The following is a 24162-nucleotide window of genomic DNA, read 5'->3' as shown; positions in this document are numbered from 1 at the left end:
ATTGTTTGTAAATGTTTCTTTATGTGCTTGTGTAAATTTAGGGGATTTTCTCTTTCAAGATTTTCTTTAGCACTTCCTATTTTCAGCTTTAATCTTGACATGTGGATGATATCTATCAAGAGAATAACACACACTGAGAACAGGTGATCTAATCTATGTCTCTGTCTTTATCTGTACTTTCCTGCAAGTGAAAAATAAATGAGATTTCAAGGGATCTATGTGTTCAATAATAAACCTTTTAAAGCTGCTGTTATCTGAAACATATGTATCCAGTGGTGAGAATTAAGTGTCAAAGAGACTGACTTTGAATTTCATAACAATTTCTTCATTTTCTCTAGGAAGTTTGGGGGTTTTTTTCTGGTTTTGCATGTGTGTGTCAGGCTTTTTTTTTTTTTTTTTTTTTTTAGGCCTTCTTCCTGACCCAGAAAACTCTTTTGATAGACTATCCTGTTCTTTTCTTTCTTATTAGTCCTCCTTGTTCTGCTTTTGAATCTGTTGCTCAATTCAAAATAGACTTCAATGTGTCATCTTTGACAAGCTGTTTGAAAGAAAATAGACAATGTAGCAGATAAGGGCAGATCAGATTATGACTTCCCTGAAGGAAAGGCTGTATTGTGAATTTAAATATTTGTAGCTCCTTGTGGGTTAAGGTTGGAAAGTCTAATTTCTCAGGGCCTTGGTTTATAAATTCTTCAGCTTGTGTAGTTCTGTTACCTGCTGTAGTCTTAACTGAAATATTAAATTATGGTAAAGGTGCATTTAGGCTGCAATTCAACTATTAATCTGGGTATGTGAGTAAAATATAAGCAGTTTTGACAGATCATATTTACTCATTAGTCCAGAAATAGCTTTTGAGTTATTAGTCTGTGTGAGAAATGTGTTACACACTACTTCTCTGAAGCTCAGCTTGTAAAGCTCAACTTGTGTGCAATAACTCAATATTTTGGTTCTTCTTTCCCAAAATAGAAGCAAAATGGGGTAAGGCATTAGAGCAATGTGTGGGGTTCTAAACCCTGCTGGCTCTAATTTTTTTGACAGCGTGACTGGTCTAAAAAGTCAAGCCAGTTGACTTTACCCACTTTATTTATCCACACTATTCAAGGCAAGTCATTGAAAAGATAGGACATTCTGACTGATGTAGTTTGAATTCCTCCAAGTTTGATGAACAACTTGTTTCTTATTCCCTAAATATTTTAGGATCACTCTTATCTTTAAGGACTTTTTTAATCCTTATGACAACTTATTCTACCAACTAAAATTGAGAATGCTGCTGTGGCTTGGGTTCAAGATGGTTATTGCTATTGTTTTTCTTAAGTTTTGTGAATTCTTGTTGCTCCTTAAGTTTTGTTGTGGTTGTTCATCTTTTCTTTGTGGTAATGTATCTCTTTATTTTGTTATTTGCCCTTGTGCTGTGATTGTGATTTCAACTCTTCTCTCACTTGCCGGAGACCAATTAATTCTATATTTTTTTTGTTGTTGTTGTTGTTCTATCATCTAGTGGAAGTTTACTTGTTAGGATTTTGTACTTTTGAAAGTGTACTTGGTCTGTTACCCTGTGCCCCCCTGCAATTTTGTAGTACAAAGTAAGTCTGTGATTAACTCTGTGTATGTTTTTGTGTGTGCATATATATGTATATATGCATGCACATCATGCACATGAGTACAAGGAATCTTTCCCCTCAAATCCTTCTATTTTCTCGCCTACTTTGGGATGACTTAAATGTCAGTATATGGTCATATACCGTGAGAAGAGGCGGAGAGCTCAGTGTTAAAAATAGTGGGGTAGTATGTGTTGTGAAAACACTAGATGATAGGAGTGACATTTTGCTCTTGTCTATTATATACCATTCATGGCTTCCAAACTGGATGATGGCTTTGTCCTCATCTATTGGCATTTTTTGACCTTAAGGTTGGTGTTCCACGTATTCAAAGGTATCCTAGAGAATGGTAGCTCATAAAACTCTGCAGAATGTTTTAAATTTTGACTAGCTTGAGTTAGTCTGAAAGTGGAGTCTGGGCTGGAGTAATTTTTCCTCTTGGAGTCTTTTGAGTTGTTGAATTTTGAGACTTGTCCTTATTTTAGTAGGTTTGAGAACAGCACAAAAGGTTTCTACACTGCACTTGGCTCAGCTGTCATGCTTGGATCAGGCTTTAATTCTGGCTCTCCTCCTCTCACGTCAGTTTCTATGATAAGGGCTCTTTGTGGAGGTTGTGTGAGCTCATCACCAAGGGTGCACAGTTGGTGACCTCTCCTCTGAGAGACTGCAGATGAATAGGCCATAACTTCAGCAGACTTGAGCCCCCAGCCTTTTCTTGTTAGGCCTTAGCATCCAGGAAAAGGTTTTCCATCTCTTTGGAACGAGATTAACTCCAGTGTGCCTGCATAGTGTGAAATCACCTTGCTGCTTCCAAGTGTAAAGAATTCCTTGAGTGCCTCATTAAGTTGCCCAGTCTTTTCCAAACTTTTTTTCCACTTGATTTTTTCAATTAATAAGTTTGTGTGTTGTTAACTTCATTTGCTCCCAGGTCTGATAGATATATATATCTGAATACACAGTGTGAATATTGAATGTTCTTCACACAGGACCTAAATTATATCTGAAGGGCTCAGTTTATACTCTTGTTATAAAATTTGCCTAAAATTACTGCTCCCCTCTGAGCCTTATAATCTGCCTTTTCTGAGGCTGAACTAGCAGTATACCAGCTTGAAGGACTACTTTTTCTGAAAGTACAGACAAACTAATTCAGCTGAGACTGGAGGAAAGGCAGTGCTGTGTGTGAGGAGCAGCAAGCCAAAATGCCTGATTTCCTGCCTTGAAGCTCTGAGTCTGCGTGTGGTCGAAATTTTCCTAGTAGAGTGCTCTAACATTAGCTTCCTGTAGTAGCATTAGTTTGAGTGTTAACCTCAGAAGACAAAAAGCCTCCAATCTTTTTCCAGTTGGTGCCTTATTGCAGAATGGCGTCTTTCAAATGCATAACGTTATGCAATTTTGTTTTGTGTTGAGCAAATATAAAGATCTGCATCGCCTGCTTCAGGTAGAAATGCTACTAATAAAGTTTGGCAGAAAATATTTGAAGTAAAAATGTCCCTTATCTCAATAGTGATAAATATTTCTTCCTTCTGATATAGGGGTGTGTCTTCCACACATCTTGTCTTGTTTGTGAAAGGCATTTGTTTCACTATGGGATTGAGTTTTGATTTAGTAGTCCAGACTATTGCAGATGAATGATGCTGTCCGGGTCTGGCAAAAATCAAAGACGTTATTGGCAATCATCTGTGTGAATTTTGTAGTATGGAGCCTTTAATGTTTAATGCATTAATTGATATCATTTTCTGTCAGAATTTTTGAAATAGACTAAAACTTTACACTAACTGTGGACAATATTTATTTTTTTTTTTTTAAGTAAAAGTCTGCAATTAAGCACAGAACCTGAAAAGCGATACTATGTGTGCTGTGTCATGTGCCCAGAGCTGCAGAGACCTGATCATAAATCCTAGTGTTGGGATAGAGGGAAAATATGCAGAGAGTTATTGAATGCAGAAGTCATCTGTCAAGCACAAGCTTTCTCTGAAGGTTATTTAATTAGGGGAGTTACTAAGTAATTTTTCAGTCTCCTGGGACTTATTCCATCTCTTTGTGTTCAAAGATGACCTCCTCGAAAGAGGTATAAGGAAATGGTTTCCTGGTTTTCAGTGCCTTGATCTCTGAATATGAAGATTAACCCTTTGCCATTAAAAAGGTCAAAATTTTAAAAACAATCTTGCTTTTTTTCCCCCTACTGTTTTCTTAGAGACCAACGCAATGCTCTTGCATTCTACAGAAACTTTCTACATTCTACAGAAACAGACTTTAATTCCTTTATCTCAGTCTGTCTTGACTTTGCTTATGTCTGTGGTAGCCTTCCAGTATGGCTGAGAAAATGTAATGTTGTGTTGCTTTATTGCACTGTAGCCCACAGATCTCATCCAGCAAAACATTGAACTTGCTAACTGCTTTTTGGTTTTTTGGTTTTTTTTTTGTCTTTCTTTTTCCTTAATGCAACATAGTTTTCTTAGTTTAACAATTTCTATGCTGTTTTGGTACAATAGTCACCTTTCCCCATTGCTAACAAATATATATGACTGCCACAGCAGTTTTGATTTTAGATATAATTGCATTTATCATATCCTTTTGATCTTGGTTACATTTGCAGGTTTAAATATTTGTAAAATAAAATTAAGTGAAAAGAGTTTCATTCCAATTGCTTTCTGCTTTCTGTGCTTCAAGATGTGTGTACCACTTATGGGAATTTTTTTTCTTCCATTCTTCATTTCTTCTGCATCTGGTTCTTGTATTGCTGGTGAGCAATTTTCTTGTTTCATTCAGCTGTATTTAGGTGGAGACTCGCAAATGTCTGCATTGTTGGAATACTTCAGTATACTTAGTTTATACTTCCGTTTATACTTTAACTTAGTTTATACTTTTATAGTTTTACTTCAGTTTTTTGATGCATTCATGTTCAGTTCTGCTTATTTATTCAGTACTTCACTTTTATTTCAATTAACTTCAGTTCCCTAACTTCCAGAAAATGTCACTTTCTTATATAAGTAAATATTAAAACAAAATTTTGCTTTCTGTGCTTTCATCTTTCTTCCTGTGCAAAAGCTTTTTTTTCTTTTTCCTTTTTCCTTTAGAGTCATTCTTTAGAGAGCTAAGAGCAAGCAGTGATGAGTTTGAATTCAAAGAGGATTAGGGGTAGGACTTTGACATACAGACTAATTCATCAGACACTTCTGATATTGTAGAATTAACAAGAGGTTGCATTAAATCAGGCCTGAGCATTTGTTGAGTAATTGCCTTCTTTCAAGAAGGAAAATTTGTAGTGGTTTTGAGTGATGAGTGGTTTAATGTTGTAACTAAACTTGTAATCCCTTACTTGTAATGAGAGCACCCCTTTCAGCACTTTTCTCTCTGCTATCCTAGGCTGGGAATGCCTCCCTTGCATCCAGTACCTCAGATAATGTAGTGGTTGGTCTTGTGGTTTAAAAAATCCCACCCAGTGAAATGGTACATCCATACCCCTCCCCAGCTCACTGTCAAGTCAGCCAAATGAGTGCCACACCAGTGTCCATAAGGGGAGCAGTGGGGACAGTCCAGCAGTTTGGGATGGGGATGTGGTGAGGTGTGAACAGCCCCTGTCAGCAGCAGCTGGCCTGTACAGCAGCTGCCTTGTCAGAGTAAGCAGCACCAGCTCCACACTCGCTTTGCAAAGCATTGCAGCAGTTTAGGATGATGTTGTCCTTCTGCTTTCTTCCCCTTGCTGGACTAGTTGTTCCATGGGATCTTTCATCCGCTCTAAGTAGAATCAACTGGAATTGTTAAACAGGAGTTCAGTCTAATCTCATTAATTTTTTGAATGGCATGGCTTCTGTATCCCTTGGATCTGAATTGGGGCCTATGTACTTGTATTGAGCTACTTGAATGTTCAGGTTTCACATCTTGGAGGGTGCTTAAGTGAGGAAAGGAATATGCACAATAATTCTCAAACAAGAGCTATGGACTTTGAAAGAAACACAGTGGGCAGATACTGTTCGTGTATCAAGCCATGTCCTGCTTGGAAGCTGTTGCCACTTTTTCTTCATTTCCCGTTCCAGAAACTGATCAATTAAAACAACCCCCCCCCCAAAACAACAACAAAAAAGAAATAATAGAAATAGTACTTCCAAACATTAGAAGTTATGGGATAGGCGTGCTAAAATTATTGCTGCTGCCTAAGTGTGTACTTCAAAACACTTTTTAACTCACATCAGACATGATGACAAAATGTTCCTTGGAGGTGAATATACCAGATGTTTTTAACAAGTTGCAAATAGTAAAGTTTTGTATCTAAACCCTTCTTTTTTTGCTGTTGAACTTTTGGGTTTTTTTTTTCTTTGCATATCTCTAACAGATCAATCAGTTCCTTTCGGTTGATGATGATACATGATTAATATATTCTTGGATTTTTTTCCCCAATCTAGTACAACTAAAAGAGCAACCTAAACATTATTGCTGCGGAGTGTGCATTTACCGTATAAATCACGTTACTTTGTGTGCACTGACAAATACTTTTGGAATAGAAGGCTGTTTTCAACATTATTTAAAAAGACCCCATGAATTAACTTTTCAAAGAGATGTCTTTTGTCACCATCAATCTTTCCTTTTGGAAACTAAAATTGAGCGATAATAGCCTTTGATGTTATCATTAATTCAAATAATCACTGCAAATGTTTTGTGATGTTTTATTTTCACAGTTTGTGGCAGGTAGTGCAGACAAGTGAGGTTTTTTTGAGACATGATAAATTTAACAGGAAATACTGGATCCTGTTTGTGACCCCCTGCCATTCTTAGAGATGCTTTTTCCTTGCTTTCAAAGCTACTGGTGCACTTGAGATTATACCCTTCCATCAGTCCCAGTACCCTTTTACGTTTCTGCTGCTCTTTTTCCTCCCCTCTCTTTGTGCCATCTATCCTTGTACATTTATGCAGCTTCATGAATCATGAGAATTGAATGGTCTTAAAAAAAAAAAAAAGTAAAGCATTTTCATGGCTGTTCTGGGGTGTTTTTGTCTGTTTGTGTTCTGTCTGGTGTATGAGACCTTCCCCTCACTTCTACTGCTTCAGTGGAGAGGTGAAAATCAAGAGAGAGACCTATTTTCTGCTGCTTGGGCATTTCCCAGCAGGTGCTGGTGCTGCTTCTGTCTGTAGTGGCCTCTGTGGAGATCTCAGGTTGGCAGGGCTTCTTTTGGCATGGAACACTTGGATAGAAGTAGCCTCTACCAAGAAATCCTTGTTTTCTTACCTGCACTTTATCTGTGTGGGAGTGTGTGTGCTTGCATTGTCTCTCCTGTCAGCCTGACAATCACTTCAGCTCTAACAGTGTTTTTTCACTGTAGAGCTGAAGGCAATAAAAGGGGTGTTGTAGTTTCTGGGGTTTTTGTTTCCTCTTTCTGGTGGTATATTAGATTGTCAATTTTGTAAGGCAAGCAATGTTTAATTCTCTACTTTTCTGGTAGATTATAAGGTTGTCCCACTTTGTTTTGACATGTATCATTAGAGTGGATGAAGTCTGTAGGTAAAAGGGAACATGGTTTATTAGAGGAGATCACCTGGAGCTGGGTACCTGAATTCTCACCAAGCTGTAAAAGTGTTGTAGGGTGAGGTTTTTTTTATTTTTATTTTTTTTAATTTATTGACAGATCTTACAGAAAAAAAAACTTTTTGTAAAATGCTGAAATACAATCTAAAACTGTATAGCATTTGTGGCCTAATCAGTTAATCTGGTGTATGTTATACCAGTGTGGGTATTTGGGAGGTAAATTATGCTATTATTTTTAGGGAACTAATGAAAATTTGAAGGTAATCTAAAATATACTTGCGTGCAAATCTTTAGTTCTAATAGCTTATTTGTACTTACTTCTTGAATAGCCTGACCTGCTCTACCTGGGGTTTTCTGATGCTCCTTGGCTTTTGTCAGTTGAGTAGGTCTGTTGTGCTCAGAAATGAAGTTGAACCAGAACTTTGAGTTGATCCCAATTGCTGTACAAATGTCTTCACCTGCGATGTTGGATCCAACCTTCCTCAGAGTATATGTATACTTGTTTTCCAGAAACTTCAGATAAAGCATTATTTTTGTTTAATCCATTCTAGGTTTAGAAAATGTCATGCTTTATAGCTGTTTTTGCAATTCAGATAGTGCCTGTAAGCTACAAAATACGTACTTTGCACTAAGTAAAGGTAACATTTACAGAGATGGTAGGACACTAAGGAATTTAATTTTGTCTAGAGAGTACAGCTTATAGTAATTGCCATTTTCAAAATGTTTTGAGTGTATTCACTGAGAGTATATCTAAACACATTTCCTATATATGGAACCATCAAGGTATAATCTTGATGCTTTTCTCTGGTGGTGTTTTTTGAGAATATAAAACCGTCTTCTCGTGAGAGCTGTGTGCATTCCTCCTGCTGGAAGCTTCTATTTTTGTTCTGAGTGCTCAAATATATGAAAGGAATGTGCCTTTGACAGCAATTTACTTACACCGAGTAAAGGAATAAGAATGAAAATTAAATCATCTTTGCTGTAATAATTTTGGACACTAACAGTGATAATTAAATATTGCAAAGTATATAGTTTTTCAGTGTTGTTTTCTATTTATTTATGCTTTACTCCTTGGTGTGCTTGGAAATGTCTGCTTTAGTATGCTAAGCAGGTTGGCAGTCAGAGGAAGTTAGCATTTGTTTATGGGATATTTCTTGCTTGTCTTTTCTGTAAGAAGCAGCATTCCAGGCATTTTCAGAGGATACTTTATCTCTGTTTTGTACAAAATGCTTTTGCTGAGAAGGGAAGTGGGTGCCATGTAATGTAATTACATTAAATTGCTGGAGTGCTTGCCTGGCACACAGGAAAGCTGGATTCATTTACTGCAGCAGGAGAGACTGGAGTTGTGTTTCTGGAGACTCCTTGGAAGGCAGAGTGAGGGCTGGGTCACAAAGCAGGCTGAGCTGGACTCTGCTGAAGGTCCTTCTGCATGGGGAGGAACTGGTGCTTCAGAGCTTACTTAGCTAATGCGATAGCTAAGTAAAAGATTGTAAATGAATTGGGGTGGGGGGAAGGGGATTAAATACAGAGGGAGATACTAAGCACCAGCAAAGACACTTGGGCTTAGGCTTTGTCAGTGTCTTAGTCAGCTGTCTGATTCTCCTTGGCTTTGTGTACTTTTCTTAGAAGGAGCCTTTATGCTTGGTTTAGGGATATAAATTTCAGCAGGCCTTCATTGCAGTGCCAAGTGCTGCTCCACACAACATGGAAGTGGTTCTGTGTGTCTGGTCCCAAGTACATGGTCAGAACAGAGGTGTATGAAGTCCAGAGAGAAGTCATCTTGCAGTGGGAGCACCCTTTCCAAAACCATCAATTGGTTTGACTGATCTGGACTGCTGGATGCAGCACAGCCTTGCATTAGTCTGGCTGGATCAAGTGATTCTCTTTGGAGGTGCTGCCAGTATTCACTTTCCTCTTAGAAAATCACCAGTAGAAGAAAATCTGCTATAGCCCTCACCTAAAATCAAGAGGAACAGATATTAATATAGATATGGAACAGATATTAATCCTTAACATGTATTTTGTCCAACAAAGATATGTTTCCCAATTATTTTCTCTTGGGTGTCTACCTACCCAGGTAGCACATAACTTCCAGCCATCTCTTGTGCCCAAATGTTGCATGCTGTTCAGCATCTAGGCTGCCTGGGAGAGGAATGGCTGTATTGGGAGCACAGTCAGCTCCCACTTGAGATATTTCCAACCTCAAGAGCTTTTCAGAGATCTATGTTGAGTTGCTACTTGCAAGGTCTGTGATATCTTAATGCATCTAAGGATGTTTCATGTTGAGTTGTTCTCTTGATAGGAAGCCGCTGTGGGGTTGAAATCTCTGCTATAATGAGATCTAGTTCATTGCAGTTAAATGTCAAATCCGTGATACTTGAAACTATAATTAAAAGGGGAAAAAAAGTATTGTGAGACAAAAATAAGGAAAACAGTAGTAGTTTTAAGTGTGGTTTTAATTTTTTTATATAGAAGCAATACCTAGGGACTTGAAACAGTTTAAAATTAGTTTTTGTGTCAAATGAAATAACAACTGACAAAAAATTGCTTTGCAATGTTTGTAAGGAATATAATATTCAATGCATACAAATATATCAAAACTAAAGGGAAGTGGTCTGGAAGATTTAAATAATGGTAATGAAACTATCCACTAATGTACATCTGTATAATTACAGCTTTCTAAACTCAAATTGAGTACTCTTAAATTTCTCATGGAATATGATCATGTCTTGTTGTATATGTGCAGAAATGCTATAAAAAATGTTTGAATGCTGCTTTGAATTTGAACTACCTCATCCTTTCCCTGCAGCAGAGCAGCTGCAAGTGTGTAACTAATCATTTCCTGAAACAATTTTTTTGAGTCTAGTTCTCAAAAGTGGAGCTTGATGCTACATCTTCAACATATCTCAAATTCAGTCTTCCAGCTAGTCTTAATGGAGTGAGTGAGTTGAGCAGGAAAAGTGAGCAGTAGCAGCAAGATTTGTCAGTAGATGTGGGCTTTCTGAGGCATGGAGAGGCTTCAGTATCCTGAAAGAAAAAGTTTCTGCAACTCAGTGATTAATCAGCCTAAAAAAACATCCACCCCACCTTCAGTTTAGTCAATTTACCATAACAAATTGTGCAAGGTTATTGCTGCAAGGAATGTTTTAACAAAATGTTAAGTAAATGTACATCCCTTAGTTTCAGAGCTTTGGGAATAGCACAGGTATTTAGAGAATTGAATTATTAAATTAGGTTTATTGTACATTTATTTGTTATGTTAAAAATATTACTGTAGTATCATCGTAATCTTTCCCACTTGGGAATGGACTTGTAAGGTTGCAGTTTTGTTTTTTTGCATGTCTTGTAGTACTGAATCAGGAATTAGTGGGAAGCAGTGACAGGATGTGTAAAATTAAAATATGCCAAATCCCTGCAACACTTGCATTTTAGCTGGTGTGCACTTATTTTCTTGATGATATATATCCTGGCCTAAGAAAATAACTGTCTGAACAATGACCGAAAAGGTTTTATTCTAGTGGTGTTCTATGTATATCCACTGTGCGGTTAATGTCTCTGCTAGTTGGCAGCTACCTTTTTAATATTTCAATAACTTTAAAATGGTTGTCCATGTGCATATACATACTAAGTTGTAGCCTGAAATTGCCAGCTCTTTTAAAAAATGTCAGGAAAATATTATTTTAAAGTATTAGTATTTAAATATCGAAAAATACAATAGCCTTTTCTTTTTAATTTTTATTCATTAAATCTCCCTCTTGTGCTCTCATGATTAAAGACCTGTGCCTCTTCTTAAGCGGTTTAAGTTGCTTTCAATCTTCCCTTAAGCTTAGCTTTGTGTATGAATGAGTTTTGTCAGTGCCAGCATTGTTGTCTTCTACCAAGATTACTCCTCAAAAGCAAGTGGCTTTTTAAGATCACATTAGAAGCTGGGATTTTGTTTCACTCAAGGCAAGCTAAAAAAGCGACTCTGTCTGTGGTGATGGCAACGAGGTAATGCCATTCGACCATCTGGTTGATTTCTACATAGAACCAAGTTACCATGCTGGAGCAATTTGCAATCAAAGATATAAAGAAACTGGTTGTATTTATGCCTGTGGTTTCAGTAACTGCTTTTGTCTCCTTTTGTGTTATCAAGTTCTCGTTAAAGGATATAGTATATTGTTTGCACCTAAAAGGTGGGGCTTTCCCACATATACCTTCCAAATTCTTATTTGGATGAAAGTTAGTGACTACAAAAGAATATCAGTTTTAGGTGAGTTGCTGATTTTAGAGCCACAAAGTCCTAATCTAGAGCACAAAGTTCAAGGTTAATATCCCTTAATGCCCCATACTCTCCCATCTCAATACTGCTTTATAAGGAGTCCTAGGAGGCAAGCTGAACATCAAGCAATATGCAGTGACAACTTCCATCCTGGCAGCTTGGCTCATCTTAAAATGTCTGAAGGGTGTACAAAGTAGTTTCTTGAAAGGATCAAATTTATAAGAATTCAAAATGGCATTTAACCATAAGATTCTGAATCTAACTTTGCCTTTAGAAGTTTATGATTATTTTATAAAAAACAAGACACAAGAGCAAAAAAATCCAAAGTGGAAGAACTTGATAAATAATTATTCTCGATGGCACAAGCACCTCAGCTAGAAGGATTAATGGGAAGGCAGAGTTTTACCCTAAAGACTTAAAGGGAGAGAGACAATGAGGAAGCTCTCAATAGTTTTTGTTTTGTTTAATTGCAGGAGAAACCCTTGCATTATTATTTTGATTGTTTAGCAGATGTTTTGCATTTATTTTTTGACTTACATGTCTTTTAGACTCATTACAGTCATCTGTAATGAATAGCAAAGAACTTCAGCGAGTTTTGCAGCTACAGTTGTTACTTGGACTTCATTGTTTCTGTAGTGTCTTTAAAATGGTGCGTGAAGCCAAATAATGAGTGAAATAAAACTTTCTCAAAACACAGAAAGCATCTGTTTCTCTGTGCTGGTGGGACTCAGTGCACAGTGACATAATTTCCCTCATCAGTGTGAGTCAGAAACATTTTCTTGAAATGTGTTGTGTGGTTCTGGGAGTGTGTTTTTGTGTTGGTGTGGGTTTTCTTTGTTATTTTTATTGTTCTTGTCCTAAATCTTTCTTTAAGCAGAGGTATCAGTTGACCTCCACAAGGCCCAGTAGCCCAAAGCATGTACCAACATGATAATATGTAGGATAGTAACTTGTTAAAATTCCTCCTTTCTGGAATCCCTGATGCACGATGCTATGAAAAGCATGCATTAGTAGTACTCAATTTTTAACTGATTTAGCCGTTTTTCTCAGGGAGGGAAGAAAAGCATCTGTATTTAGTTTTTAATTTCAGTATTTCAGAAATATGTTGCCTTTTTTCAACATATTTCTAAATATTAGGGCCAACTTAGTACTTAAGACACTTAAGCTGAATTTACATTGGAAAGTTCTGAGATGCCTAGGGACAAACAGAAATGGTATCATTTGTGGTTGAAATGTTCCCCAGCATAAGTTTGGCCTATTCCAACTAGTTAGTATTCCATCAAAGAATTCCCAGATGTGGCTTAGGAGCTGGGACAGCATAGACATTTTCCAGTGTGCGCTTCATACACCATCACCCTGCTCTGGAGACTCTGGCAGATTCCTATAAGGAATGAGAACTGTTCTGCACTGCTTGGCTTCAGTGCACTCAGTGATTAGTATAGACACAGTGTTGTATCTTCTCACATGTTGTAGTAAAGGTCTTGCCTTTAGCAGGATAGTGCCAATATAACTGGTTTTATGTGTGCAGATTTAGAAAAGGAAATGGAATTTCTTCTGGCAAGTGTGCAAGAGCAACAGAAGCTGATGGCACTTTAATCAGTTGGCTAAGTGTAGTGTGCAAATTGGCATACAATCCATGCAGTTGCTAGGATTGCTGCTTTTTTTTTTTTTTGTGTTAAAGTTAGTCTCTTCCCCACTTCTTCCAAATGCGTGATAGGGTAATTCCAGCTTCATATTTTGTATTTTTGTGGTAATAAGAATGTGAAAGTGTGGTGGCTGGGGTTTTTTCTTTCCGTGTTGAAATGAAAATGAGATTTACAGGTTGAGAATAAATGCTGGAGATTGGAAGAGGGCATTGATGAAACTATTTGTTATCCCCCCCCTACCCTCTATCTAAATCATCAATATCTCTGCAATCACAAATCCAGCAGAGTTGCCTGTGAAGCCCAGAATAAACTCAATGAAATTAACATATGAAAATATTTCAGAAGTATTTTTCTAATAGTAAGGCTGTCATTCTGGATATAATTGCAAAATAACCCGATTTCCCTTTTCAAATAAAGATGTATTTCTATTTAGGCTGTTCCTTGTTACAGCAGGGCTTTCTTTAGGTCTTGCTTAACTTTTTTGCCTGTGTAGCTCCTTGGATTAAAAAAATAATTCCATCTTTCCTAATAAATTCCCTTTTTTTTTTTTTTCCCCAAGAAGAATTTTTGCATAAATTAATTGCAAAAATCTGACTCAATTCTTGTTCTGTTTTCAAAGTAATGGAGAAAATAATCATTGTTTCTCTTTAAATCCTTGTTTTCTTGGACCACTCTATATGCAAAATCTGGAAAACCTAGTTTGCTTTGAAGACAGAAAACAAAATGAGGATTATTTTAAAGATTATGTACTTTTCTTCAGGAGGACCCGAATGATATCGACCCCAAAAGGAAAGACGTGCGTGGCAGTGATGGAGACGACAGGGCACAAAGTGTGGAGACACTACCTCCAGGTATTGCAGTAAAATTTGTTATGAAAATCCATAGCCATAAAACATTTATCATTGAAAGCCATAAAACATTGCAGTTGTTCTGATTCTAATAATTCTTTGTAGTTTGAAAGTGCTAGGATTATTTTAGCAACATGTACTTCTCTGTTCTTACAGCTTCAGCATGTTTAAATCTTACCTGCTTCACTGCTCCTTTGAGTTTAAAACAATAGGGAGTGTGGTTCTTTGCTGATATATTTGTATTGTCCTTCAATAGGTTTGAGATACTGTAAAAGCCTCTGGTATAAAAGTAGTCCATTTCTCTTGGATGATGCTGGCAGGCAACAGACAAGTCACCTTGGGACTGTTATTTTGACTGAAGATTCAGCCAAGGTTCATACTTTTTTAGATTTTTTCCTAGCTTTTGATTTGGCAGGTTTTCCTAGCTGTGCTGCTGGTGTACTTTATTTTTTCTCATGCTTGCTCAGTATTTGTCACATGCTGGAAAATAACAGAGCAACGTGATTTTTATTTTGTTTGAGTGAAATCCTCATGCCTTGAGGATGAGTTAGGAAAATTAAGTGTTAAGGAATCCTTATTTCATGTGAATACTTCCATAAACTTCTTTTGCTGCTTAACTGTTTCACATCAGTAAGATTTCATGTATCACTACAATTGACATACTAAAGCATACAGAAAAATGAAAATGGAATTTGAATATTTTACACAATTGAAAAAATTTAACCTGTGACAACTACTGATCAGATGGAACCACAGATTTTGCTTCTCTTCTGTTAATCCTCATGTTTTGCTTACAAATGTCTTGAAATACTATGAGTTCTTGCAGAAAGAATTAACCAAGATAAGCTTTCTTTTAAGCAGCTAGGAACTTCCATCCCCAGGAACATGTGAGGTATGATTTTTCTTTTACAGTCATAGGCTCTCCAGGTACAGTATAAGCTCTTTGCTATTTATGCCTTTTTTCTGTATCCTTTGGCCTAGCTAATTTTAGCTACTGTTTGAAAAAGGGGAATAAGACTGGTTATCTATGTATACCTTTTTGGAAAAGCCCTTATTTTGTGTATGTATTGAGAAATAAATCCCCAAACTTGAAGAGCCTGGCTTATTTAACTTGTTTTCTGGTAGATCTTTTCAGGTATTTATTCTGCTTAACAGACCTATCTACAGATTTTGCCTCTTCCAGCTGTTCTTAATTCCCTTTCTCTGAATGTTTATGTATTCTGGACCAAACTTTATGAGCGGTCTTAAGTAGCCTGTTTGAGTATTAAAGGGAGTGGGAAGTGTCGGAGGTTGAAAGGGAGAGCTATCAGAAGCTGGAAGTGTTGCAACTACAAGTAAGGTTAAGTGTAAAGTAGGAGGTCATGGCTTTTTTAATTTCATATGTTGATTAGTAGTGTCTTATGGCCTGATGTAACAGACAGGAGAATTGCTACTGCAAAGTAGCATCAGAGTCTGGAATCAAACATCAAAGGTATCACAGACAGAACTATACACACTTAAATCACTGTTTTCTTTATTTTCAGTTAATATAGCCGAACTTCTGAATCCTTATGGCAATGAAGCTTGGTATTCATATTTCTGCAGATTCTTTGCATTATTTTAAAAAATTGATACTAATTTGCAGGATAGTCTAGGCAAATTTAATATGCAAAAGTGAGTTTTGATGTTACACTTAACAATGTAAAGTACTGTTGAAGTTTAATTACTGAATTGAATATCTCATGAGTTGTGTTTGGATTACTGAATGTTATTCCTTAAATCATGAATATTAAACTGGATATTTTCCTGTTTTTCTGCTGTAGGAAAAGTTCGGTGGCAAGACTTTGATCAAGACGCTTACGTTGGTGCTACCGTGGTGCGATCCGGCCAGGATCCGTATGCACGGAATAAGTTCAACCAGGTGGAAAGTGACAAACTGCGAATGGACCGAAGCATTCCTGACACTAGGCATGATCAGTAAGTGCCAAACTCAGCCATGTTGACTTGGATCAGCCTTGCTGTGTTTATTGCTTTTGGGCTGCTTTTTCTGAAGTTCTGGAGCTCTCCAGCTTTAGAAAGGACAGTAACAGTAAACTCCCTGATCCTTGGGGAGTGGGTTAAAAAACAATAAATCTTACTCAAGTTTTTCTGTTTCCATGGCTTCCATCAATGTGTATTATATGTCCAAACTAGTGCTGTGTTTCAGTCTCTTTGTTCCTGTTTATCTGCTGGCATTTCTTGGTTTCTGCATTTGTAAGTCTCTTTCACAGTGAGGGTGATCAAACAGTGGAGCAGGTTGCCCAGGGAGAGTGTGAAGTCTCCAGGCTTAGGGATATTCAAAGCCCCATGCAGAGCCTGCTGTAGCAGGTACTGCTTTGAGGGAATTTGGGCTCAGAAATCTCCAGGGCCACTTTGGATCTCAGTCACTCTGTGATTCTGTTTGTATGTGATGATTGTCAACTCTAAACCTAAAGGAATCAATTTATTCACACCCTGGTAAACATAGGACAGAATGAGACTTGAGGCTGATTGTGCAGTTTCAGGAGAGAGTACCTTTCACAGTAAGGGAAAATATTTGTAACTGCTTCTAGAATTTCATTTCTTCATTTTAAGATCCTTCATGAATGAATCCTTCATTTTAAAAAGGATTTAATAACTTGCATGAGTCTTGCTTAGAAAAAAGTTGCTCATTAGGGCATCGTAACTTACAAATACAAAACCAGGTTTGGTTTGGTTTTAAAAACTAGGCAAGCCAATCTTGAAACATAAAATTAGCCAACCATAAGTAGTTAATTTGCCTAATTAATTCTACAGTTAGGATGAATGTACATCCACAGATGCATAAATAGAAGAATCCGAGAAAGAGACCAGAAAAGAGAGAAAAGGAAAGTTCATCTATTTCTCCTATAAAGCTCCTAGAAATAGCCTAGTGAAGAAAATTTGAGTTTCTCTGTCATTTTTGAAATCCCTAGTGTAATAGCGTGGGTTTAGGTTTCTTTACGCAAAGTATTTGTAGATGGAGTAAAGCAAGTAATTTGTTGCTAATTGAATGTCAAAGTAGGAAGAATCTGGTGTTTCTCTTGTTGCCAAGAAAGCAGTGAAAAGCATGATGCCAGTGGTGTTGTACTGAGGATTTTAAAATGTCTTTTAATTTTTTTTTTCATAGCATATACTTTTTTTTCCCAGAAGAAATGTATTCTAACTTTTTAGATCAGGTATTACTTTCCATGAAATCAAACTTAACTACCAACTTTTAGAAATTTCTGTGATTCCTATATGCTGAATTTCAAAGTTTTTAGATACCTAATAACCTTGGGGTGGGAGGGGGGGGGCATGTATCTAGCAGGCAAAGGCTGTCCTTTGAGAATAACTTAAATAAGAGAGATGTCTGGAGATAAATTATATTACAATGGCCATTTTTTTTAACTGTTAGTCTTGTGATTATGTGCTGCCTTGCTTAAGTGTTTATACTGAACAGCTGGAAATGAACCCAGAGGGAGAGATGTTACTGGGGAAAGGCTATATTTGAGCTGGGATTAATACTTAGACTTTGCCATGAAGAACATTTAAGTGCCCATCAGTCTGTGAATACTCATCTTTTAAAGAAAAAACAACCAAACAGAAAAACAGACTGAAGCAATCACTCTTATAAACTGTCCTTAATGAGTTCCCTGCCATGTTGCATTTAATTTTCCTTCTATTTTGGCAAGAACTTTCACTGCAAAAGCTGAAAAAGCTGCATGAAATACTTGTTTGGGAACTGTGCAATGGAAAGAACAAAAGCAATAGCCATAGGAAGAATATCTCAGCACCTGACACTTTGAAGCATGTTAATTTCTAATAAAATTGAAGGCAACTGGGTTGAGATTAAGATCTCTTGTGGAGCTGTTGCAATCTTCTTTAAGGAAAGAAGCCTGGGTGAGGAAATATTTTGTTTCTTTTTAAGTAACTTGTTATTAATTGTATTGATGTGTCTAAGAGGCTCTTTGACTTTAAAAAAAGTTACCTAGCAATATTTTTTAATTGCTGATGTTCTCTAGACTGTTTAGAAACAGTTTATCAGGATTCTGCATTAGATATGTAGATGTGGGTGTAACTATGCATCTCTCACTACTGTATTGTTAAGTGTTTTTTTTACATCGTGCAAACTTTTACTAGCTGGAAGACAATATTTCCTCATGCTTTTTGTGAAAGCCTGCCAGTACCAGAAGATACTTTTGATTCACTGATTTTAGCTGCTTGCCTTTGTTCTAAGCAAAAGGAAGAAGGGAGAAACTGGCAGATACAACATAAAGGAAGCTGAAGAGAACTTTGAGCAGGAGCATAGATTGTCACTCCAGCTGATGCTCACAACTACCACTTTCAACAACTCTAAGAAGCCTCTGGGTTTCCATTTATTTGATGGTAGATTTTGGAGGTCCAGAAAGTGACAAGTGGGTGTCACAGTTGTAATGGGAAACATGTAAAGGTGTCGTCCTGTCAGTGTAAAACAGTTTCCCAAGTGGGATGAAGGATTAAATACTCCATGTTTTTTATGGGCCAGTGTTCCCCATGTATGCTTTGGACTAGTGATTTCTGATCACATCTTGTAAATGATGTGTTGTGATGATTTTTAGGAATTACTGTCAAGTATTATAGCTGCACTAAGCTGTGTTTTCTTTGTCATTTGGGACCTGTTGGCACTCAAGTTTTATTCTTAAGTAGAGAAGGCACAAACGTTCCGATGTCTTTAGTACCAGTTGAAGTGAATATTCTCCTTGCACTGGTTAAAATGTATGTTTCTGTCAAAAAATGGTTTCAAACAAATCACAGAGGTTTTGGGAAAAAACGTCCATTAAATGAATGAGTCCAGATCTCTGGGGAAAAGAATGTTCTTTTCATGTTTTAACTGATTTACTGACCTATGCTAAACATTGAAGGACTCGATTGAAGTTTTCAGTTCAAGTTCTATCTTCATTAAATGTGTTTTCTTATTCTGCATGTAAAATTGAAGTGCTGCAGCTTGAGGAGACCAAGTTTAATCTTCATGCCAAAAATAATGACATTGTTTCTTTGGTTTGAATTTTAATTGTGGCCCTATTGACACAGCAGAATAGGAGGAAGACTGATACTGAGTCAGTTAAAGCAGGAATTTTATGAAGAGCTGAAAACAGTAATACTTAGTAAAATATTCCTCCAGTTTTATTTCAAAGTCTACAAGGCTTATTTCTCCCCCAGAAATATACAGTAGTGCTCTTCTCTTGAGTTTTCTTAAAATTGAGAGGCTTCATTGCCTTGAGTAATTCCCCCTAATATGCGATCTGGCTCAAGTGCTCTCTTCTGTGAAGAGATCAATATAAGTTTAATGTGACTTTTTAGTTATTCTAATGCAAGTGGTTCATGTGATAACTATGTGCATGGTAGCCCTGTCCTCTGTGGGTAATTTGAAAGTTAGCAGGATAAAGAATATCTTCTTTGGCACTGCAGAATTTGGAGTAGAATAATTGCACATCTTTTAGCTGTCTAGATTTGCTCACACTAGAGGAGCTGCTCTTTATTTTTCAGGAGCACATAGGCATTTGAGATTAATTCATTCCATGCTGGGCACTAGTGACAAAGCCATCTTGTGTGCCACGACAAAGCCAGAGATGGCCCTGCTAATCTGACACAGCAGTTGTGGGCTTGGCATGGGCTCTGTTTTTGTTCAGAGCCAAGCGAGTTCACTGCAGCATAATAATGTTTTGTTTCATGCGGGCACTAATGTGAGTGAGACTATGGTTGTGTTGTATCAAAAATACCATAGGTTTTTATAAGGTGGGCCAGGGCAAGAAGCACATTGATGCTTGCTCTCTCATTCCAAGAAGTTGGAGGTTGCATTGTTTATGGTGCATGTTGCAGATGTTTAATCGGGTGTGGAGTGAGCTTTTATACAGGCAGAAGCCTAGTTTTACAAGTGTGGGTGGCAAACGTCTCTTAAAAACTGCTCTGATAAATACTGCACAGAGTACAGAAGTTGAATTGCTGAAATAAGTACTGAAATCAATTGCTGAATTTGTTACAGGTGTATTCTAGTTGGGTTCATTCCTTCTGAAGACAACTAGGCCTGTTAAAACCCTTAATTAAAGGATATGGAAGAAATACATTACTGGTGTGTGTCACTGCACAAATGGCAATCAGTATCATGACTTACCACATTGTAATGCTTTTGGCATAAACTCAATATATGTTGTTTTCTAGTACTGTTAGTTTCTAGTACAATGAGCTGAGTATCTTTTTTAGATTTATTTTATTGGATTGAATAGCTTAACTGTATGTAGTCCTGAAGGAAGCATTTTGGGATTTGCTTCTTTTTGCTTATTATATTAAATTCAGGTTTCTAGAGGTAATGAAAAATGAGCTGACATAGAATATTTAATTATCTTTATGGTTTGGAAGGATATGGTGTTTAGTTGGCTCAGCATTGTCACAGCTAGCTCTGTTTTTTAAATTCTGAATGTTATGATCCTTACAAGTTCTCATTAGAACAGAATACTAGTTTTATCTGAGCAAGGCCAGGATGTTACAGGAGCTTTAAAAATAAAAGCAGAAGTGGGCATATGCCATTCTAAAGAAGAAACATGTGGTACCCTGTGAACATGTGCCTTTTCATTGAAAATATGGATATTTCCATAGATATATTGAATGCTTTTATTGTAAAAGAAGGGCTCTGGTTTCATTCTCACCTGCACAAAAGACATTTGACTTAGTGCAATGATGATGGTCTGGAGACTTTCCTGAACCTGCCCATATCTGCCACTGACCTTTTAGTCTTTCGTGTACTAAAACAGCTACCAAAAGTGTCAAAAGACATGTTGATTATAATCTCAGTTCAAAAGAAGCTATTTTGCTCTTCTTAGGCAGCGTGTCTAGAAGTTTAATAGATAAATACTTTGCAATGAGGGCTGTCCGCCAAACCTGGGATGTAAAATTTACATTGAAATGACGATTTTATTTCTTTCAGGTGTCAACGGAAACAATGGCGGATAGACTTGCCAGCCACTAGTGTGGTGATCACCTTTCATAACGAGGCAAGATCTGCTTTGCTTCGAACTGTTGTCAGGTATGCATAAGAGAGCATAATTTTTCTTTAAGGCATTCATTTCTGTCAGCTTAAGAAAGGGAAGTACCCATTATGTTGTTCTGAACTGCTTCCAGAGGAAAAGATAAGTCTGAATATCATTGAGATCTTCAGTTCTTACATCCTGGAATAGTGATGTTAAACAAAATCACTCACCTTGACTAAAAGGCGTGAAAGTATGGGACTGATTACCAGATGGTGTTTGGAGGCTGGCTGTTTCAAGAAAAAGTCAGGGTAGATGGATTCCCAGGTGATACTTGACTCAAAGATATCTGCAAAAGTTCCATGTTGGACATTGTCTAGTGCACGGATTTCTGGAGGCTGGAGTGGTGGGAGTGGTAGGGAGGCATGGAGGAAGGAGCACACAAAATTATACATGTGCCTCTTCTTGCTTTCTGCAAGAACAGGCCAACAGCTGTTGTTGAAAATAACATCCTGGGCTAGGTTCTACTGCACCTTAATAAAGTAACTGCTTTTATGACATTATTATGGAAAATTAACACTGCTGCAATGCTTTTTTGTTTTGGTCTGTTTCAGTGTCCTTAAGAAAAGTCCATCACATCTTATTAAGGAAATCATACTGGTGGATGATTACAGTAATGATCGTAAGTACTTTTACTTTTACCTTACTGTGCTTATTCTGGTAAGATTTCCTGTAGATGCTGATAGATGACTCGGCTGAGAATAGGACATGAGTAGGAGGTTGAAGAGACTTGGCCAAAACCAGGTATTAACTCTTCCATATCTGTCATTGTGGAAGTGTGAAGTTTCTATAAATATTTCCGGTTTATCTTATTATTTCCTGTTAGCTAAGGACAAGAGTGTATCTTTAAAAAGAGCCTTTTCATAGTGTGTTATCTTAAGCAAAAATAAAACTCATGGGGCTTGCAACAAATATTTTTGTAGTGCTGTTTTAAATGAGTCAGTGTCTCAGAAAAAAAATCTTACTGAATCTAAAAATGGTCAATGTCTTATAGGTACTTGGGTATCATGATAGAAGTTTAAACAATTGAAATGAACCTTGGAGTAATACTTCTTAGAAGAAGTTAATGTTTATATTTGCATTAATACTTTTACTAATACTAGCTTAGGTCAGGTTTGTCTTAATGTTGGTTAGAAAGTGAGCTTTCTAATAGGCAATAAAACTGTTTCTTATAGGCAATAAACAATAAAAAAATTATTTAATCCTATGGAAGTTTTTTCTCTCTATGCAATGTAGAAACTGTCTAAAGTAAGCAAAGAGAAAACAGTTAAATAAAATTTTTTCAAGACTATAATATTAAGCTAGCTTTAAATAACATAATGAAGATAGTCATTTCTTAGCCTGATAATTTTTCTTTATTTCTTGTGAAATGAGTAACTAATTATGACTGACCACAAACATTGTCACCTACAAAGGTTTTGCTTTCTTTGAAAATGGCCTCTCTTCTGGCCTACAGTATTGTATATCAAACAGGTTCTCATCACTTGATTTTTTTTTTCTTTTTTTTTTTTAATAATTTTTAAATTTGTTGCTGTTTCATTTTTTCAAGCTGATGATGGTGCTCTCTTGGGAAAAATTGAAAAGGTACGGGTTCTTCGAAATGATCGCCGAGAAGGTAGGCTTAATTTTAAGGAAGTAAGATACAAATTCCACTGTGCTGCCTTATCTGTTAGTTTTCATCAAGTCTTTTAAAGGAACATTCTGCTTTACATTCCTTATTGGGAGAGAGATCTTCACTTTATAAATCTTCTAGTAGAGGGAATAAAGGAAATCTATTTGTGCAGGTAAAAACAGTAATTGTGATTGTTTCCGTATTGTTCTGTGCACAATTGCCCATTGTTGGCTTTTACAGTGAGAGCTTTCTTCAGGAGTTGCATTTAATCTTTAACCTTTTTCTTACTGCACTGAATCAGTCCTAGTTAAGCTGCTTCCATTGTATACAAAGTCTCACTATAAAATGTATCTGTGTTTGAAATGATGCGAATTTAAAATCGCCCTCTTTTTTTGCTGGTTCCCTTATTAGGTATCATTTTATGTATTTAGTTGATGGACAGCCAGACAAACAATTTGCTTTGACTTAACAGGGTTTGAGTAGCCAGGAGAGCTGGGACCAAGTGTGCTGGTTTTGCTGAAGCCATGTGCCCTGTGGCAAATTTGTCTTACATTTGTGTTTTCTTCTGTGTTGCTTTGTAAATGGTAGTCTCACATCACTGAGCCCTTCAGTCAGCAGTTCACTGAGTGGAGTTTAAAGTATTAGATACAGGCAACTGTTATTCTACAGCTGTTTGAAGTAATAACTGAGATTTGACAGTTGAAATAGCTGACTGAATTAGCAGATATGTGCTTGCTAATTTTTATAAGCTGTATCTTCTAGACTGCCAGCCTGGCCTGTGGAAGAGCTGGAATCATTAGATTGTCAGGAACTGGAAATGACATGCGCAAAACCTGTGTTGTCCCATAATTAAAGATATTGCAATAACCGATTGTTCTTAGTGTTTAAATATTCTGTTTGGGATATGCTTGTGAACAAAGGCTTGTTAGAAAAGCAAGTCTTTTATGACTTGCCATGGTTGCCAGGTTCTGAGTAAGTTAATGTCATTTTTCAGTGTATCACTTGAAGATGGAGATAGCAGTAAGGGAAAAAACAGAATGAAGTAACACATTTTTGATATTTGTTTCTTTTAGTAATTTTAAATATTCATTTGCAATGCATACACAGATATTCATGCTTAGGAATGTGGATCAGTATATCTGAAAATGAAATATAATTTGACAAATCTATTATTATGTCAGAAAAGAACAACTGTTTGCAGATAGAAGACACACTGTTAGTTTACTTTGTGAGATTAAGATTAAACATTACATGTACAAATTAAAATTTAAGAATTAGTGAAATTAACCAGTGTGTAGAATGCTAAGAGTAGCTCAGTAGTATGAACAATAGAGGAAAGCAGTGTGTTTAGGTCATCCAGTGAACCAAACAGGAAAAGGGAAGGAAGGAAAGGAGCAGGGTAAAACAGTGAGGGTATCTATGTAATCAAAACATAGAGAAGAACATTTTGGTTTTGTCAGAAGTTTCTGCCTAAAGATATGTATTCAAAACAGACAAACCCCAAACAAACTGCAAAACAAGAGAATTGCTGTAATCACAGAGGAAAGAGAAATGGGTTGGGGTAAGGCTCTCAGATGGGAATTAATGAAGCTTGGTTATTTCTTGAAGAAGTTATTGG

General features: G+C 36.8%; 1 protein-coding gene across 1 annotated transcript in view; it reads left to right on the top strand.

Annotated features, from left to right (window-relative positions):
- Positions 1-24162, top strand: part of GALNT2 (polypeptide N-acetylgalactosaminyltransferase 2) — an 88820-nt gene that overhangs the window by 35272 nt on the left and 29386 nt on the right. Inside the window, exons 2-6 of the mRNA XM_083857133.1 lie at positions 13787-13877; positions 15677-15830; positions 20833-20931; positions 21487-21554; positions 22482-22547. Of these exons, the coding sequence (XP_083713259.1) occupies positions 13787-13877; positions 15677-15830; positions 20833-20931; positions 21487-21554; positions 22482-22547 (478 nt within the window). The remainder of the gene's footprint in view (positions 1-13786; positions 13878-15676; positions 15831-20832; positions 20932-21486; positions 21555-22481; positions 22548-24162) is intronic.

Source organism: Zosterops lateralis (assembly GCF_965231275.1).
Source record: "Zosterops lateralis genome assembly, chromosome: 3".
Taxonomy (NCBI): Eukaryota; Metazoa; Chordata; class Aves; order Passeriformes; family Zosteropidae; genus Zosterops; species Zosterops lateralis.
The sequence above is the reverse complement of the archived record's forward strand: the minus strand, read 5'-3'. Positions and strand labels throughout refer to the sequence as shown.